This window comes from Mangifera indica, chromosome 8, assembly GCF_011075055.1.
Source record: "Mangifera indica cultivar Alphonso chromosome 8, CATAS_Mindica_2.1, whole genome shotgun sequence".
NCBI lineage: Eukaryota > Viridiplantae > Streptophyta > Magnoliopsida > Sapindales > Anacardiaceae > Mangifera > Mangifera indica.
In genome coordinates this window covers 6600828-6620016 of record NC_058144.1, presented here as the reverse complement: position 1 = coordinate 6620016, position 19189 = coordinate 6600828, and the positions used below count along the sequence as shown (strand labels likewise).

Sequence of the window (19189 nt, the reverse complement as noted above, 5' to 3'; positions counted from 1 at the left end):
TTAAATATAATAATAAATTATTTAAATATTTAATTAAATATTTAAAATTAGATAAATATGCGATTGCTTAAACATGGTATGAGTCAAACTAATCGAAGGTTTTTTTTTTTTAAATAAATGGAACCCACTTTCCCCTTCCTGTCTTCACACTTATGGCTCCCACCATCTTCACATGCATTGACTTTATTATATTTCTGCAGTGCTGCCCATTTATTATTATTATTATATCTGTAATGCATAGGTTATAAATAATTCATGATAAAAATTTTTCATTCAATTTTAATTTACTCCCAGACTCTCCTATAAATTGATTTTATTAAAAGATAGATTCTAATTTCAGTACTTAATATTGGGATATTTTCTCCACCAACGTAATGGACGAAATCATTATTTTTATTTATTTATAAACTCAAAAAAAAAAAAAAAAAGGTCAGATGATGCTAACAAACGCATGTTGCGTGCGTTAGCAACTACCGCCACATTGCTTGCCCTTTCCCGCGAAAATATTAACCACATACCTGCTTTCGAAGGTACTAACGTGCGCGTATGGTAGTTCTCCATTTATATACGCATTGAAAGCTCATTTTATAAGTTACCACCAGCCCACTCGTTCTGCTTTGATTCTCCTTGATTTGATTTCTGTAGCCCTCATCTTTGCCACGTCATTTCATTGAGCCTAAATTAATTTAATTTAATAAGTTTTTCTCTAAATAAATAAGATAATAATAACTAAATAAATAAAAAATAAAAAATATGTTAATTTAGGTAAAATATTAATATATGATTAAATAATTTTTAATTAAAAATAAAATATTTAATCATATATAAATACATAATTATTTGTATTCAAATTAATACTTATATATAACATTGCTCAAAAGATTATTGTTTTTTTTATTAATATATAATTATTTTATATGCTAGTTTTATGTATTTAGAAGGTCAAATGACTATTATCCATTTTTTAAGTTTAAAACGTTAATTTTCTTACATTATATTAATCTTATTATATCTACATAAAAATGTTCTTTATTAAAACTAACTTTTGAGTTGAGGGATGCTTAAAGGGGAAATATTTATTCGGCCCACCCATTAAGAAAGCATAATAACAGATGTTAGCTTTGAAAGCTAGTGTTCCTTTGCAGAAGACAAAATAAATTGTTTGTCTTTTTTACTGTATTAAATTATATTTAAAATTAATATTATATATAATAAATTATATATAAAAATAATAATATATTATGATATAATTAAATAATTAAACATTAAAATTATAGGTGTAAAGAAGGGTTAAGAATCCTCTTAAACAAAACCGCGTAATACATTTGGGCTAATAATTATGTCACCAAATTTGGCCACGTTACCATGATTTTACATGGGCACTCTGTCTTTGGTGCCTGGGGGAAGCCACACAAACCAAAATTTTATTTTGACCAATAGGGAAATATCTATTCGGACACGTGTGGAACACCAATAGGTCTGTCACGGAGAGCCATAACAACTACCGGTTAGCGTGACAGTGAAGACCTTAACAGATGAGTTCTCCCTGGTTTTGCACATTGCCCGCCAGTCGCTTTTACTCGGAAACCTAATGGTCCCGGTTGATTACTGAAACGTGGACAGATGTGGGCCATATTTCCGAATAATATATTTTTATGGCCGAAGGACATATTGTCACGTAAGGGTCCTTGTAAACCCTACTAATCTCTTGTAAGTATTAAAAATTTAACTTTTATTTATATAATATAAAAATTAATAAAACATTTGTTTTAAAAATAAAATAATCATTTAATTAATAAAATATTAAAAATAATAAATAATTATTTATTTTTAGTTTAAAAAATTAATAATTTTTTTTAAGATTAAACTTTAAAAAATTATATTTTTTTTGTTATTAAGTTTTTATTTTTCAATAAGTTTTCTTTGTCTCTCTTTGACTAGTGACTTTATCTTCTCTAACAACTTTCTCTTTGTTATTATGATAAAAACAACGTTTTTATCTCTATTTAATGAAGACTTTGGAGAAAGAAAAAAAGGTCATCAGAGAGAGAGCTAGAAAAAACTCACCAAAAAATATAAATATAATAAAAAAATGTGATTTTTTAAAATTTAATTTTAAAATAAATTATTAATTTTTTAAATTTAAAAATGAAATAGATAATATTTTATTATTTTTAATATATTATTGATTAAATAATAAATTTATTCTTAAAATTAACTTTTTTTAATTAATTTTAATAATTGATAGGTAAAAATTTGAGTTTTTAATAATTAATGGATGTCACATGATTGCAACAAACCTTGGGCGGAAAAACTCTTTTGGCTTATTTTTATTTATAACGGAAATTGTATTCGAATATTGATTCTACTGCATTTATGTTACATAATTTTTTAACTGGCACCTGTAATTTTGTTTGTTTGTTTGTTAATCTTTCAATCAATTTCTACCTGCCAACTTCTGATTTGAATGGGTCAATTAAGTTTTATATTAATGAATAATTTATATTTATATGTCATAATTGTATTTTATTAAAATGCCTCCATACCATACCCCTATGTGGGATTAAAAAAAATTGGGTTCCATTTCTAGTAAGACAATTAGAAAAATAATGACTGTGACATACATAATATATAGAATATATCTTTACTATTTCTAATCCGCATACAAATTACCCATATAAATTAGAACAATCCTTCACACTGTATTTTTTTATTCTTGGATTATACTGTTGGTTTGGTATATCAAAATACAAATCCCAAATGGGATGAAGAACATTTCTTAAAAAGAAGAAACAAATACCCAATTTTCAGATTTAACGAATTATTTGGCCAGCAGCTGCACTCACTCACCCAATCGGCCAAATCGTGGCCTTACAAAATAACTAATATCTTCTTCGGTTATTATTTTGACTCTTTTCATGGAAACAAAATTCAATATTATAATTTTTTTATATTAAATGGATATAAATTTACATTCAATTAAGAAAAAAAATTACATGTATTCGAAAATTTAAACGAGGGAGGATAATAAAAGTGAAAAAAGGAAATTATTTTTTTGAATTTCATAAATTGAATATTTCCAAGTATTATTTATTTATTATCCTTTAAAGGTAGAAAGAAGCACGCTAAAAAATTAAATAGTGGTGTTGGTAATCCAATAATTAAATAAATAGGCAAATCCGTAATTTCACAACCACACATCACGCCCTCTCCGTCTCCATAAAAAAGCCAAAATCTTCCACGGCTTTGAACCCGGAATCGGTTCATTTCCGGAGAGAAAAAGAAGAAGAAGAAGCGAAAATCAAAGCCCTAAAAATACGCGATGAACGCACAAACAAAGCTTCAACATTAACCGAATCCTCTTTCAGAGGCGGTGTTTCTAGCCAAATAAACCCATTTTTTTAATTCCTTCACTTTTCTGTATTTTCTTTTCTTTTCCTGATGCGGCGAGGGAGGGCTACAAAGCCGCTAAACCCAGCGCCGACGAAGGCCGCTGAAAATCCTTCCGAAATCCGATTCAGAGGCGTCCGGAAACGTCCATGGGGCCGATTCGCTGCCGAGATCCGAGATCCCTGGAAAAAGACGCGAGTTTGGCTTGGGACTTTCGACTCCGCTGAAGACGCGGCACGTGCTTATGACGCTGCCGCAAGGTCGCTCCGTGGGCCCAAGGCGAAAACGAATTTTCCGTTGACGATTTCTCCGTCTAATAATGTTAATAATGTTCCTGTACTTTTACAACATCGGGAACGGGAGTCTCGAACCGGGTTTTGTAATTTTGATCCGGCTCTTCAGGTCAATAGACCGACGAGCAGCAGCATGAGTAGTACGGTGGAGTCGTTTAGTGGGCCCAGGGTGTCGAAACCTGTGCCGGTTGTCCCACGAGTGCAGCGGAAAATCGTACAACCGGTTGCACCGGATGATTGTCATAGCGATTGTGATTCATCGTCCTCGGTTGTTGATGACGGTGATGATTGTGTTCTCAGTTCTTCGCCCAGGAAAATCCTGCCATTCGATCTGAATTTACCACCACCGATGACGATGGACGTCGTTGATGTTGACGGTGATGATCTTCGAGCCACTGCTTTGCGCCTCTGATGTTATTTTTTCTTCTCATAATTTAATGTTTTTCTTTTCAAAGTTTTATTTTATGGGGAATATCATGATGATTATTATGAGAAAAAGAAAAAGAAAATTCCGGTACTTGGTGGTAGGTTGAAGAGAAAATTTATGAAAGATGTCTACTCTTTTAAATTTTATGTAGATTAGTTGTTCATTATGCGATCTGGGATTTCTTCAACTTGATGATGGGCTGTTGAGTATTAACGTGTTGTCTGTATCGTTGAAGTTAATTCGTCTTACAAAAGAAGTGGATTTGATCCTTATCTTGATCTTTTCATACTCATTTCTTTCTTTCAGGTGTACAAAACATTTTCATAATCTTGTAAAAACGAAAAACAACAGTTTCAGTCTTTCACAAATTTTGTTTTGCCCTTTCGCATCATTTGCAGTTAAGTAATTTGAAGATATTGAGTTGTGGATGGTAATGGAGGAAGATTAGAAATAGATTGAAAGGGCTGTGTTGGTATTTAGGTTTGGTGAGACAGCTTACATGTTGATAGGGTTTTGATGAGAACCATTTATTGCACATGTGATGTGATGTAGGTACCTGTATTGTATCAATACCCCCTCTTAGGTTACTGGAGGGTTTAGCAATGTTACCGGTCATGTAATATATGAACACCCTTTATGTAGAATGTGATGTCGTATTTCCATCAGAAGTTAATGAAATATGACCCTTAGCCAAAATTTCATTCTATATAACTGGATTATGCTTTCTGATTAAGATGGTATAATGAGTGAAGAAAAAAGAATGCAGCTGTTGAAGCTTACTTTACTTGTGGCTTGGATCTTTGGTTGGATTTGGAAGTTATTTGTATTCAGGTTTCTTGGATTCTCTTGGTGATGGAGGTGTGTTTACATTTACCTTTTTCTGTTGTTTTCCTTTCCACACTTGGAATTTATTGGTAGGATAATCATTCAGATTAATTTTTCTCTAAGCTGCTACTCTTTTTATCACTTTAATGGAGTTTTGTGCAAGCCAGAGGCTTAAGTTATGAAAGTTTAGGCTCTCATTGTCCTCTAAAGTAGTGGAGGCGCATTTGTGTTGTTCATATTGCATATGGAAAACATCAATTAATAATTAACAGCTTCCATTATGGTTATTTGAGTGGTAAGCAACAAATTTGTTTGATTTTTTTTTTTTCAAAGTATTGTGTTACGCTTTTCTTAAAGATGAAGAATGGCTAGGTGGGTAAGTAATATTCAACTATCATTTTGCAGCCAAAGAAAGGATCCTGAATTTCTGTGGATGATATACCAGCGACAGTGTATACTTTTGTATTAACGACTAAAACCTCAGCCAATTTAGGGGTTTGGACTGTTCACAAGATTTCCACAAGGCTCAAAATTCAATTCAAGGCCATGCGAAATAATAATAAAAGAAGAAAAATCAAAGCGAATAAAGAAAACAAGAAAAAGTGTAATTGGCTGTAATAATCCAACGACCCATAATCAATACCTTGTTTACAAACCAAAATAGACGGTCAAAATTCATTTTCAGGATTGATTAGTGGGCCAAGTTATTAACCATTCCATTAACCAAGAATCAAAATAATGCAATGCCAATATGCCATGCCCTTCACCTGGCACCAAAAAATTCCTGTAAATTGAAAATCGTCAGAAGCTTGGCGGATGGTTTGAAAGAAACTTTTTGTGTTTTGAACTTGACAATTGACGTGTTACCTCACTGAGTTTGATTCTAATGCAACATGCACCGTTCAGGAGTAGAGGGGCCTCAATTTTGGGTTCAGTAACCGTGCCCCAGATCAACAAAAAGGTCATTAATTCATGGGCTGTTATTCAAGACACCTTATTTTCAACCAAGGTTCTTTCTTTTCAGAATTCGATTGATGGTTGCTGTTTTAGGACAGCATAGAGTGGTGTTCATTATTGGAACTTCGATAGCATCAGTTGCAACAGTTAGGACTGGTAATTTTTATTTGGATTTATGTTTGTATTCTCTTCACTTTTTCATTATTCTTTTGGCCTTTTAGAGTGACTATACTGTTCTGTCCTTCATCCCAGTGATCGGTGATCTTAATTTAAGCAGAATTGTAAAGGGGGGCACTTATCTCATTTTTGTGTTACTCTGATTGGAGATTAGGGGGATTGTTTTAGTCATCCTTGGTAGGAAAAGAATAGTTGAAGCATCGTTAAGATACTTTTATGGAGGGTTTTCTCAATGCCACAGTGTGTGAAATTCAGTTTGAAGTTGAATGGGACTGGTGGCTCTTGCATATCCTTTGTACAGGATTAAAGGATTGCTCTTTAGACTAACGAGGATGAAAGGCTTGCTTATTTATCCTAATATTTTAAACCTTTAACCTTCTTCAGACAAATACTGTATCAATGATAGAGCCAAAATGTAGACAAAAAGAAATGGTACTTGTTGGTCTCAGGCATTTTAAAAGCATCTTGTCTACTTGTTTTTATGCTTGTATTACTTCCTAATTGCTGTCATTCAATCTGATTATTGTATTTTAATTAATGGCGCAGGGTACTCTATTTATCACCTTCATCTAACCAAAGTTGACCAGAGGCTTGAATCAATTGAAAAAGCTGTAAGTATTGTAGAATACTACACAGTTGCTGTTATAAATTTATAATTACTTGAGGCTGCCCTTGTTGTGGGGATTATGAATACTTGTTATACAATTTTTTTGCTCATTGCTCCCAAACAATCATTATTATTTCTACTTTTGTTTGTTATGGCTTTATATTCTTCTTTATTTTCTGACAGTTGCAAAGCAGTATCAGCTTAGACATGCAGAACTTAAAAAGCTTGTTGATCCTGGATCCATGACTGTTTCTCTGATGGCCACTGCTAGAACTTTAATTAATGGGTATGCACCAACTGTTAATTTGTTGTATTAATTTAGTAATTGCTCTGCTTCTAAATTTAGTGTTGCCCAAAATTTTTTGTCCTTTCTATTTTTGTTGAACAGAGGACTTAGCTCAGGTCAAAATGGATTTAGAAGCAATCTAAAATCTTGAAGTTTTTATCCATGATGACGTGTTTTTCTGGAAGTGAGACTGCTCTAATGCTAATACGCTATTACACTATCAAATGGATGAATGCATACTATTTTGTGTGAATAGCATTATTCATGCTTCAAAGTTGAGGGTTTTCCAGAATCTTCAAAAATAGTCGGAAAGTATTCATGGCTTAATTCTGTACAGATATATTAGTACGTGGAAATCCAAAATAAAAAAATATGCTGAAAAGAATAGGTTGCAGCCAGTATTCGGGAATTTGGGCTAGATAAATCTGATTTCTCTATTGGAAAAAGAAGCGCTATTACAAACACAAAGCAGACATTTGGAGGGCACAAGTAGCATTTGCACAAAAAAATAGGGCAGGAACATAGGGCAGTGAGGAGGAACGTGTCATGGTTGAGAGGGTTGGCAGTTACATAGGGGAATAAAGGCTGGAGAGGAATGAAGAATGAAGAGGAGAATTTTAGAAAAACTAGAGTAGTGGAAGGAGAGTGTTGACCTCTCGAATACCATGCATTGGATCTTATACTTATCGTACTCTGATTATTGTTGGACTGGAATCAATACATATCTCCCTGTTTTGCTAATTTTTATTCACTGTTATTTGTGAATTTTCCTGGGTTGAGGATTGATTTAGTGTAGGTTGCTGTGAGTGTGGATTTTTCCTAGGGCAAGAGCAGTAGATTGAGTTCACTGTGAGGATCAGTACATATCTCCGAACAAAGTCAGCATATTTGTATTGGCTTGCGTGGTAATCACAGTTAACTGCGAACTGACAAGGACGAAAAAGAAAATAAAGGATAAAAACCTGGAATTTCGTAATGAAGGTGGAATTATGCATTGATGAAATCTATGGTATGGTTCATTTGGTTGAATACTTAATTCTAGCCATAAGGATACCAGGCCCTACCTCTCGCCTTGTTTATATCACTACTGTTGACAGAGAAGCCCAAAATTTTCATGTGGGTTCAGTTTTATTATTTGCTTGATTTCCACCACTAGAAATACCGCACTATATTTGAGGTTGGAGTAGGATACATAACATAAAAAGATGTCATGTGCTTTTTTAACTCGATATTTCTAGTGATTCTTTTTTGTTATTAACTCTTGGAATGAAAACTCATTTGTTTTCAATGAAAAGTCAGCCTGGTGCCAGTATGAGTGCATTCTTGTCGTCAGCCTGTGGTAGAAAAGACAGGACCTGAACCGCACTGTGTTGGGTATCCTTGATCATGGTAGCTTAAGACCTTACTGCTACATTCCAGTATGTGTACGAAAAGACAGGATATGAACTGCACAGGTGAACTTTATACAGGATAGTACCCGCTTGTTTGACAATTATGTTATCCTATAATGAATTAACCACGTACAAAATTTTAATTTAGAGAACTTTAATGGCTTTGGCTGCTTTATCCAAGAGTCAACTATTGGACAAGTGGGGATCATCAGAGTTGCGGCTAGAGAGAGAGAAAAGAAAGGAAGGATTGCATTCTATGCATACCTGATTGTTACTATAGTGGGGGGCAAGCTCACTCGAATTAGACCAATAAAAGGTTACACTTTGTCACCCTATTTAACAGGGGGCTGAACTCGAACTTATGTGGACTGTCTGCCAAACGGAAGGTGTAAATTGTCTGCTGTCTCAGGTAGCACGCATGTTCCTAATCTGCTAATTTAGCACTTAGAACTAAAATGTTTATCTTACGATACTGACTTCAAAACATTGCTAAAATTACACGCAAGAATTGCAGTCAAAACTCTTCAGCAGCAGATGCTGTGGCTGCCCATGGCCTTCGGTCATCCGCCACAAAGAACATCATTCAATAAGCTCAAAGTGTTCCTCATCCCTGCAATACAAAGACTATCTGAAATAAACAAATTGTACGTCTTCAGCTTCATGTTTTCTATTCTAGTAAAACTGCTATAGCTTGGATGTTATTAAAGAGTTACGTGAATATTGTACCGCAAGACAATGCAAGGCATGTCAAGTAGTTAATAAATTTAGTAATTACTGACGTGTACCCACTTTGAGTTTATCAATATACACATTTATATATATCATTATATAATTGAATATTATTTTATCTTTATACATATAAATATATATATATTTATGTATTTAATATGAATACACGTAATTTTATTGATACAAATAACTTTGAGATAAAAGGGGCATCAATTTGCTGAGGGTTGAGCCGTCGTATTCTCTTTTCATATTGTCAAATGATATAAATAGTAGTCCTCAATAATAATTCATATGTTGGCAGCTATTAAACAAAACAAAATAATAAAATAAATTAAAAGTAAACTCACAAAATATTTGAATGCATACAAGAGATGGTATAAAAATTGAAATAATTAATGCATAGAAGACAAAATTTATGAAAACAGAAGGGAATTAAGTTTTATAAAAGACGATTGTTACACAATTAAAATTCAAAGGGTGAAAAATTGAAATTTTAGTGGTCAACTTGATCATGGGAAACACTGTGATTGCCTGATACAACTACAAATAACAATTCAGCTTGTAAAATTAGGTTTTCGCTCTACTTCTTTTTAAACAGAAAGGAAATTCCCTAATAAAGATGAAAATGAAGACATAAATGATTAAAATCTCTATATTTGGAGACACTGATTTGTCCCTTTCTTAACGCGTTTTTTCTTTAAATATTCTTTAAACTCTTTTCTAGTAAATTACCCTAAAAAGTTTTGAATTATGACAAATATGTTTTAATATCTAATAAATATTCAATTATTGTTTTAGTAAAGATGAAGAGAGGAACGTCTGGAAGATTTTTCCTGTTGGAATGGAGAAAGAAATTTTTTCTGTGAAAAAGAAATGAGAATTCTTTGTTATCTTTATATAAGAGATGAGAACAAAAATTAAGGTATTCGTCATTTACCCACTCTATTGTCATCTCTAGATACATTTGATGTGATTTGCAAATGAATAAATAAAGAAAAGGATAAGTTGGTTTAGAGATTCCGTGTACAGGGTTTTCTTTCTCAAAATAAAGCTATATTCGCGAAGCTGGCATCACATGGTAAAGGTTGTCATTTACAAATATGAAGTTTCAATTACTAATGCTAGGTAAACTAAATGAACAAGCATTTTTTGGGAGTAATGAGATTATCAAGGGAGCATTTCTCGCATGCTGAACCGGGTACTTTCAATCTTATTCTGACCTTTAATCATTAAATATCCCTCATGACAACATGTATCAGCATCTCAATCACAATTCCTTGTCATCTAAGCAACTCGCTCGGAGCAGGAATTCTATCTCAGCTTTTCTGCCGTCAGAATCAACAAGTAATTCTGAAGAAGAAATCGTGGGGGCAAAGATATGTGAAGGTAATTATAGGATAGAACAATAGTATATATTTTATCAATTAGCTACCCGACCATGTCTACTATAAAAAGGCAATACAATTTTCAAGTTGTTGCAGCTGCTGTTTACTCAAGTTCAAAATGGGCAACGCAACCACCACATTGATCCTAGTGTTAGCATTCTATGTATTGGTAGCTGCAGCAGCAAGAACAAAGTTTTACAAAATCAATGCTAAGGAAGGAGAATTTTCATCTTCTCCACCTACTAATGATACCATTTGCAAAACAATGGTGGAGCCGTGGGGCTACATATGCCACGAGCACAATGTACTTCTTACTCAATCAGTATTGCTGTATTTAATAAATCACTTAATGTTAATAAAACAATCCTTGTGATGGCTTGCAGGTGACAACCAAAGATGGTTATATTCTTAGTTTGCAGAGGATGCCAAATGCACGGTCTGGTGCACCGGCAAAGAACCCACCCGTTTTGTTACAACATGGAATCCTATCGGTTAGTAACCCTGAAGCATTTTATTGAAAATGCTAAAGATAAGTAAATTGTTAACATTGGATATGGGCAATTTTGCTGGCAGGATGGCATAATATGGGTGACGAATTCCCCAAATGAATCTTTGGCATTCATTTTGGCAGATAATGGCTATGATGTGTGGATTGCCAACACTCGTGGAACTAAATACAGCAGCAAACATGTGTCACTTACGCCTCAAGATGAGGTTTTCTTCATATTTCTGCAAGTTTTTATGTGTCTTTCATCAAATCTTTTTAAGAATTTGGTCTTTTGTAGGCTTACTGGGAATGGTCCTGGGATGAATTGGTGACGTATGATCTTACTGCCTTTGTCCAATTTGTGTACAATAATACAGGAAAAAAACTGCACTATGTTGGACATTCATTGGTGACTATCTGCACCTTGTTGCTTCCTGTATTATTTATTCATTTACTGTAATATTTTTCACCAGGAAATAATTAGTAATAGAGAAACCTGGAATTGTAGGGAACTTTGCTGGCTCTTGCTTCTTTTTCCGAAAATAGGCTGTTGAACATGATTCAATCAGCTGCTTTGCTGAGTCCAATTGCTCATTTGGCTAATATCTCATCACCTCTTACAAAATTTGCTGCTGATATTTTTTTAGGGGAAGTAAGACGATAAATGACTTTCTATTATTTCAAGTTTCATTCTATATTTGATTAGAAACTGATATTTTTCGAATATATGGTCTTTATATTCTTTTAACAGGAATTGTACTGGTTAGGCCTTCATGAATTTTCTCCAGGAGCGTAAGTTTAAGCATTTGGTGAACTTGTTCTAAGATTCATGATATTCTCTTCACTTATTAAATCAAAAAATAAACAAGTAATTTTCTCATTTCTATGTGAACAGAGCCCCTGTAGTCCAGCTTCTGCAAAATTTCTGCTCTCAGCCAGGCATCAATTGCTCTGATGTGCTGGTTTATTTCACAGGTTTCCTCTTTCAGTGTACCATGCTTGCTTATTAGAACCTTCATAGCGAATACCTAATTAATGTGAAGCCATTGACGAAAATATTTTGTGTTGATAGGCGAAAATTGCTGCATAAATTCCTCAATAATAGATGTGTTTCTTAAACATGAACCTCAGCCAACTGCCACAAAAAACATGATTCACCTGGCTCAGAGTAAGAGATCTCTTCAACTTCTAAGCCAATAATCTATAATAGCATATTATGAGCATTTACATTGGTGGGTCTGGTTTTGTGACAGTGATTAGAACGGGGACAGTAGCCATGTATGACTATGGTGCAGTTGACAACATGATTCACTACAGGCAAACTACTCCCCCATTGTACAACATGACAAGTATTCCAAATAATATTCCTCTGTTCATTGGCTACGGTGGGAAGGACTCGCTTGCCGATCCAAATGATGTGAAGCTTTTGCTGCAAAATCTTAAACATCACAGCGCCAATAAGATGGTGGTACATTACGTAGAGGACTATGCTCATGCTGATTTTGTTCTTGGCAGCAATGCTAATCAACTTGTATATAATCCTGTAATGGCCTTTTTTGGGCTCAACTCAACTTGAGAGCTCTGTTTTACTTTCTTCTTCTTTTTTTTTTTTTTTTTTGTTAACCTGAAGTTATATCGTAAGCTATAGTAATGTTAACCAATTCACCTTTTCGGAGTAATTTTACTAGAGTATATTTATACAATTTATTTAGTCTAGCTATTTTCCTCTTAATTTATATGTATTTTTATTTTTATATTTTAAAACTAGTAACTATCTTAAATCCTTTGCCAATCAATTTGTCCTCGCCAGTCCTTATCTAATGAACTCATTCATACACAGTTTTACTTAGGATTTTTGTTTCAGTTGTGTTTGCATTATTTATGTAATAACATTTTATTATTTATAATCTCAAACAAGAAATCGTCACAAGAAGTAAAGCTGAAACTCAAATGGGTAACTATTACCAATAGGATATATTAATTATAAATACTTTTGGAGATGGGAGATAATTGCTATCTTGTGAAAATAGAGAATAAAAATGAATAGTGATTGAACAAATCATAAAACTGTCAAAATACTTTTGACATAATTAATTGTTGTATATTGCTTGTTTAACTAGTTGTTCAGTTATATCATAGTTATATCACAATTAGACCTTTTTTACGTGCAAGAATGATGGTTACAATACTCTATATAAATGGGTATGTATAGATATGAATTGCCATTTCTTTGTAGAATTGTGCATATATATATATATATATATAGCTTTGCTTACATATTTCAAGCATCTTTGAGTTCATTGCTGAATAGATGAAATTGTTGAGGTTCTTTCTCTAGTAATGAATTCGGGGATGCCAATTGCATCTATTCAGTTATACTTACCCAAAAAAAAAAAAATTTATTCAGCTATGAATATGAACCTCTGTAAGTGGGATATAGGTTTATTAAAGGTAAAAGTCCTGAAATTGTCAATTGGGTTATTTTTAGGCTCAATATTGATAGACAAGTAGAAGGATAAATCATAAGGAGGTTGACTGAAGTTGGCATTTCTGGAGCATGTTGAGAAAGTAGATCGCCTCCACCAATATGTACGAAGTTGATGTCAAACTAGAAGGACATGGAACCGGGTACTTTCAATCTTATTCTGACCTTTAATCATCAAATATCCCTCATGACAACATGTATCAACATCTCTATCACAATTCCTTGTCATCTAAGCAGCTCGCTTGTAGGAGGAATTCTATCTCAGCTTTTCTGCCTTCAGAATCAACAAGTAATTCTGAAGAGGAAATCGTTGCGGCAAAGATATGTGAAGGTAATTATAGAATAGAATAATAGTATATATGTTATCAATCATCTACTCGACCATGTCTACTATAAAAAGGCAATACAATTTTCACTGCTGATAACTCAAGTTCAAAATGGGCAACGCAACCACGACATTGATTTTAGTGTTAGCATTTTATGTATTGGTAGCTGCAGCAGCAAGAACAAAGTTTTACAAAATCAATGCTGAGGAAGGAGAATTTTCATCTCCCCCTCCTACTAATGACAGCATTTGCAAAACAATGGTGGAGCCGTGGGGCTATATATGCCACGAGCACAATGTACTTCTTACTCAATCAATATTGTTGTATTTAATAAATCACTTAATGTCAGTAAAACAATCTTTTGATGGCTTGCAGGTGACAACCAAAGATGGTTATATTCTTAGTTTGCAGAGGATGCCAAATGCACGGTCGGGTGCACCAGCAAAGAACCCACCCGTTTTGTTACAACATGGGCTCCTAACGGTTGGTAACCCTAAAACATTCATTGAATCTATAAAAATTATATGTACATATTTTTAGGTATATAATTGGTTACAGAAATGATATGTTATAATATGATTTGGTAATTTTAAATGAAGAATAAAGTAATATCTAATTATATGTGATACTAAAAAATGTGTATATATAATATTACTCTTATCGAAGATGCTCAAGATGAATAAATTGTTTAAATTGGATACGGGCAATTGTGCTGGCAGGATGGCATTACATGGCTGCTAAATTCCCCAGATGAATCTTTGGCATTCATTTTGGCAGATAATGGCTATGATGTGTGGATTGCCAACACTCGTGGAACTAAATACAGCAGCACACATGTGTCACTTACTCCTCAAGATGAGGTTTTCTTCATATTTCTACAAGTTTTTTTTGTGTCTTTCATCGAATCTTTTTAAGAATTTTGTCTTTTGTAGGCTTACTGGGAATGGTCATGGGATGAATTGGTGACGTATGATCTTACTGCCTTTGTCCAATTTGTGCACAATAATACAGGAAAAAAAGTGCACTATGTCGGACATTCATTGGTGACTATCTGCATCTTGTTGCTTCCAGTTAATTTATTCATTTCACTTTAAAAATTTTCACAAGGAAATAATTACTAATAGAGAAACCTGGAATTGCAGGGAACTTTGTTGGCTCTTGCTTCTTTTTCCGAAAATAAGCTGTTGAACATGATTCAGTCAGCTGCTTTGCTGAGTCCAATTGCTCATATGGCTAATATCTCATCACCTCTTACAAGATTTGCTGCCAAAAGTTTTCTAGGTGAAGTAAGACGATAAATGACTTTCTATTATTTCAAGTTTCATTCTATATTTGATTAGAAACTGATGTTTTCCGACTATATGGTATATATAATCTTTTAACAGGAATTGTACTGGTTAGGCCTTCATGAATTTTCTCCAAGAGCGTAAGTTTAAGCATTTGTTTTTTCATTTCTCTACTTGTTCTAAGATTCATGGTAATCTCTTCACTTATTAAATCAAAAAATAAACAAGTAATTTTCTCATTTCTATGTGAACAGAGAGCCCGCAGTCCAGCTTCTGGAAGATTTCTGCTCTCAGCCAGGCATCAATTGCTCTGATGTGCTGGTTTATTTCACAGGTTTCCTCATTCAATGTCCCATGCTTGCTTATTAGAACCTTCATAATGAATATTTATTTCCAGTGAAACCACTGACGAAAATATTTTGTGTTGATAGGCGAAAATTGCTGCATAAATTCCTCAACAATTGATGTGTTTCTTAAACATGAACCTCAGCCAACTGCCACAAAAAACATGATTCACCTGGCTCAGAGTAAGTGATCTCCTCAACTTCTAAGCCAGTAATCTATAATAGCTTATTATGACTGATTTCATGGGTGGGACTGGTTTTGTGACAGTGATTAGAACGGGAACAATAGCCATGTATGACTATGGTGCAGTTGACAACATGAATCACTACGGGCAAACTACTCCCCCAGTGTACAACATGACAAGTATTCCAAATGATATTCCTCTGTTCATAGGCTATGGTGGGAAGGACTCGCTTGCCGATCCAAATGATGTCAAGCTTTTGCTGCAAAATCTTAAATATCACAGCGCCAATAAGATGGTGGTACATTACGTAGAAGACTATGCTCATGCTGATTTTGTTTTTGGCAGCAATGGTAATCAACTTGTATATAATCCTATAATGGCCTTTTTCGGGCTCAACTCAACTTGAGAACTCTGTTTTTCTTTGTTTCTTTTTTTTTTTTAACCTGAAGTTATATTGTAAACTACAATAATGTTAAACAATTCACCTTTCGGAGTTATTTTATTAGACTATATTTACACTTAATTCAAAGAAAACTTATTGAAGAACAGGATTACAATTACATTTTATTTAGTCTTGCTATTTTCCTCTCAATTTATATGTATTTTTATTTTTATATTTTAGAACTTGTAACTATCTTAAATCCTTTGCCAATCAATCTGTCCTCACAAGTATTTACCTACTCAGCTCATTCATATATAGTTTCTCTGACTTCGGACTTTTGTTTCGGCTTTGTTTGCATGAGTATGTAATAACATTTTATCATTTATCATCTCGAATAATAAATTGTCACAAGAAAAACTAAAACTCAAATCAAATAGGTAATTGTCACCGATAGAATATGTTAATTGTAAATACTTGTAAAAATAAGAGATAATTGTTATCTTGTGAAGATGGAGAATAAAAATGAAGTGTGATTGAACAAATAATAAAACTGTTAAAATACTTTCCGTTTAATTAATTGTATGTTGTTGGCTTGAATAGTTGCTCACTTATATCACAACTAGACGCTTTTAAATATAGTTTTTATGTATTTTTTTTAACTGTAAGAGTGACCACAACAATAATCCATATAAATGGGTCCGAATAGATATGAACCATTATTTCTTTGTAGGGCACCCTTGTGTTCATTGCTGAATAGAAGAAACTGTTGAGGTTCTTTCTCTAATAATGAATTCGGGGATGCCAGTTGCGTCTATTCAGCTATGAATATGAACCTTGGTAAGTGGGATATAGGTTTATTAAAGGTAGAAGTCCTGATATTGTCAATTGGGGTATTTTTAGGCTCAATATTGATAGACAAGTAGAAGGATAAATCCTAAGGAGGTTGATTGAAGTTGGCATTCCTGAAGCATGTTGAGAAAGTAGATTGCCTCCATCAATATGTACGAAGTTGAAGCCAAACTAAAAGGACATGGAAAATTTATCCTCGATGCTGTTAACACTGTCAAAGCTTTTGGTCTCCGAGGTGAAAATAGGTCAGGAAGAGATGAAAAAAGATAAAGAGTTGTATAGTAAAAACTCCAATCCCCAAGAGTCGTAATGGCTTTTTCTTTTCCCCTCAAATTATCCTATGATAAAATAGAAAATAAAGTTCACATTTTTGACATTCCATGGTGAATACTTCAACAACTATTGTGTGATTTTGAGAAGAGGAAATAATTAATAAGAGAGAAATCTTGAATTTTAGGGAATTTTGATGGCTTTGGGCCTTTGGCTGCCATAGGCTCTTGAATGCTTACTCCGATTGCTCATCTGGGTCACATGATATCACCCCTTGCAAAAACTGCTTGTCAAGTCTTTTTAGCCAAAGCAAGACGAAGAATGAATCCCTTCCATTTCTAGTTTGATTCTTTATTTAATTAAAAAAACTGGTATTTTCCAATTTTATGCCCACATGTCTTCTTGAATTTTCTCCCAGCCGATACAACAGTCATCATGCATGTTTTAGTCTTTTTCCATGATTTCCTGGAAACTATAACGTCACTCAGAACATAGTATGGAATTCTCAACTGAACAATGCCAAGGATAAGTTTACCAATTAACATCGCTGATGTTTCCCTTGACAAATTCCCTCAGTTGGCAAGCTTGTTCAAATTTTTGCGTTTATCTCTTAAGTTTTTAGGATGAAATTATAACAAGAAATAGTTTCCTTTTTCTGAGAACCGGAAGCCAGCAGCAGAACTTCAGGATTATTATTGCAATCAGTCTGGAAACAACTGCTCTGATTTGAAGACTACAGTCCAGAGGCATTTTCCATAGGAGAAAACATATGCTTGTACATATAAAAAATCCACAACAGAAAAATGGTCTCTGTGCTCTCCATAAAACTGAAATGGGAAAGTAAAATTATAACATCAACAATAGTTAACATCAATCTCTTTATCAGACATATATGTTTGGCCTAAGAGTGAAGTGATTTTGCGCTGCAATATTAGCTGCTACAAAAGGATCCATATCATTCTCTTCAGAGGAACGACTTTTTTCCCCAACCGATGACAAGAAGAGCTCCTCACAACGAACAGCAAACGGAGGTGATGAAACCGAGCTTATTGCTTGATCAGAACTCCTACAAGAATGCTTCAATAATTTTTTCAACTTCTTCCCGTACATGATGATCTTCTTCATTCTCTCGACCCTCAACTCTCCTACAATGCAAAAGGGCGGTTATATAAACAAGAGTTTGCTTGATCACACGGATTATGTGTGGCTTTGTTTTTGAATGAAAATAGAAAAGGTAAAGTTGTGTACAGAGCCTTGGTGCATAATTTTGATATATAGATGATGTGTTATCATATGATTAGATAATTTTAAATTAAAGATAAAATAATACTTAATTATATAATAATATATTATTTATATACATAAATTATATATAAAAAATATGTAAACCTTATATTGCTCAAATAGAAAGCACAACTAATGGGCTCTGTCTCTTGCCGTGATTTAGTTGTGTGCAATAAAATTTTTTTTATGATTACTTGAAAAGTATTAAATTATTATTTATTTTATTAAATGAATTAAACATTATTTTTAATATTTTTTATTGAACATGCTAAACTTTCACAATTTATTATTAATATTAAACTATTATTTGATTTTCAAAAATATTAAATAAAATTTTATGACTTTTTTCTCTTAAATATTTGGAATGATTCTTTTAATATGTTGAATTAGATATTATATGTGATAATGTAGATAATTTTTGTGTGATTTTTTTTTTTAATTCAAATTTGATTATGTAAATTTGGTGATTTAAATATGAATGAGTTTTAATTTTGGTTGCGTTTTATTTATTTTAGATAAAGTTTGTTTATTCTATATGAGTTTTATGGATTTGGGGAAAGAAATTTTGGGAATGAGGTTAATTTGGGATTTTCCTTTTTGGTTGAATTATTCACATTAACTCTTAAATTGTACACGTCAACCAATAATAATTAATTAATAATTAATCGGTCATCATTTTTTAATTGAAACAAAAATTCATGTAATTGATTTTAAATAATATTAGATAATAGAATCGTTTTAATGGAATAGAATATAAGTTAATTTTTACAATTAAAAAAATAAAAAAATTTAATTCTTGAAAAGAAAAAAATAGACCCTTTTAA

At 33.0% G+C, this 19189-nt stretch overlaps 3 protein-coding genes and 1 long non-coding RNA gene across 4 annotated transcripts; all 4 read left to right on the top strand.

The window, feature by feature from the left end:
- Window positions 1–3169: 3169 nt before the first annotated feature.
- Window positions 3170–4382, top strand: LOC123224235 (ethylene-responsive transcription factor 3-like). The gene has a single exon (XM_044647842.1). The coding sequence runs from the start codon at window positions 3442–3444 to the stop codon at window positions 4093–4095; it is 654 nt and encodes a 217-aa protein (XP_044503777.1). The 5' UTR covers window positions 3170–3441; the 3' UTR covers window positions 4096–4382.
- A 3890-nt stretch (window positions 4383–8272) lies between these two features.
- On the top strand, window positions 8273–9172 carry LOC123222405. The gene is made up of 2 exons (XR_006503627.1): window positions 8273–8762; window positions 8860–9172. It is a non-coding gene; the product is annotated as an uncharacterized LOC123222405 (long non-coding RNA).
- A 1405-nt stretch (window positions 9173–10577) lies between these two features.
- LOC123223460 (triacylglycerol lipase 2-like) lies at window positions 10578–12530 on the top strand. Its single transcript, XM_044646626.1, has 9 exons — window positions 10578–10771; window positions 10851–10958; window positions 11041–11181; window positions 11253–11363; window positions 11463–11606; window positions 11706–11746; window positions 11850–11929; window positions 12027–12122; window positions 12208–12530. Exons 1-9 carry the CDS (start codon window positions 10586–10588, stop codon window positions 12528–12530), a joined length of 1230 nt encoding a protein of 409 aa, XP_044502561.1. The 5' UTR covers window positions 10578–10585.
- A 1346-nt stretch (window positions 12531–13876) lies between these two features.
- On the top strand, window positions 13877–15986 carry LOC123223459 (triacylglycerol lipase 2-like). Its single transcript, XM_044646625.1, has 9 exons — window positions 13877–14062; window positions 14141–14248; window positions 14485–14625; window positions 14698–14808; window positions 14908–15051; window positions 15151–15191; window positions 15306–15385; window positions 15483–15578; window positions 15664–15986. Exons 1-9 carry the CDS (start codon window positions 13877–13879, stop codon window positions 15984–15986), a joined length of 1230 nt encoding a protein of 409 aa, XP_044502560.1.
- Window positions 15987–19189: the final 3203 nt, after the last annotated feature.

What these genes read in the sequence shown, in the direction of transcription:
- LOC123223459 (XM_044646625.1), top strand. Translation starts at nt 13,877, where the DNA reads ATGGGCAACGCAACCACGACATTGATTTTAGTGTTAGCATTTTATGTA. An exon ending in TACAACATGGGCTCCTAACG is followed by an intron (nt 14,249 to 14,484) that starts GTTGGTAACCCT and finishes TTGTGCTGGCAG; the next exon opens with GATGGCATTACATGGCTGCT. An exon ending in CACTTACTCCTCAAGATGAG is followed by an intron (nt 14,626 to 14,697) that starts GTTTTCTTCATA and finishes TGTCTTTTGTAG; the next exon opens with GCTTACTGGGAATGGTCATG.
- LOC123224235 (XM_044647842.1), top strand. Translation starts at nt 3,442, where the DNA reads ATGCGGCGAGGGAGGGCTACAAAGCCGCTAAACCCAGCGCCGACGAAG.
- LOC123223460 (XM_044646626.1), top strand. Translation starts at nt 10,586, where the DNA reads ATGGGCAACGCAACCACCACATTGATCCTAGTGTTAGCATTCTATGTA. An exon ending in TACAACATGGAATCCTATCG is followed by an intron (nt 10,959 to 11,040) that starts GTTAGTAACCCT and finishes TTTTGCTGGCAG; the next exon opens with GATGGCATAATATGGGTGAC. An exon ending in CTGATATTTTTTTAGGGGAA is followed by an intron (nt 11,607 to 11,705) that starts GTAAGACGATAA and finishes TTCTTTTAACAG; the next exon opens with GAATTGTACTGGTTAGGCCT.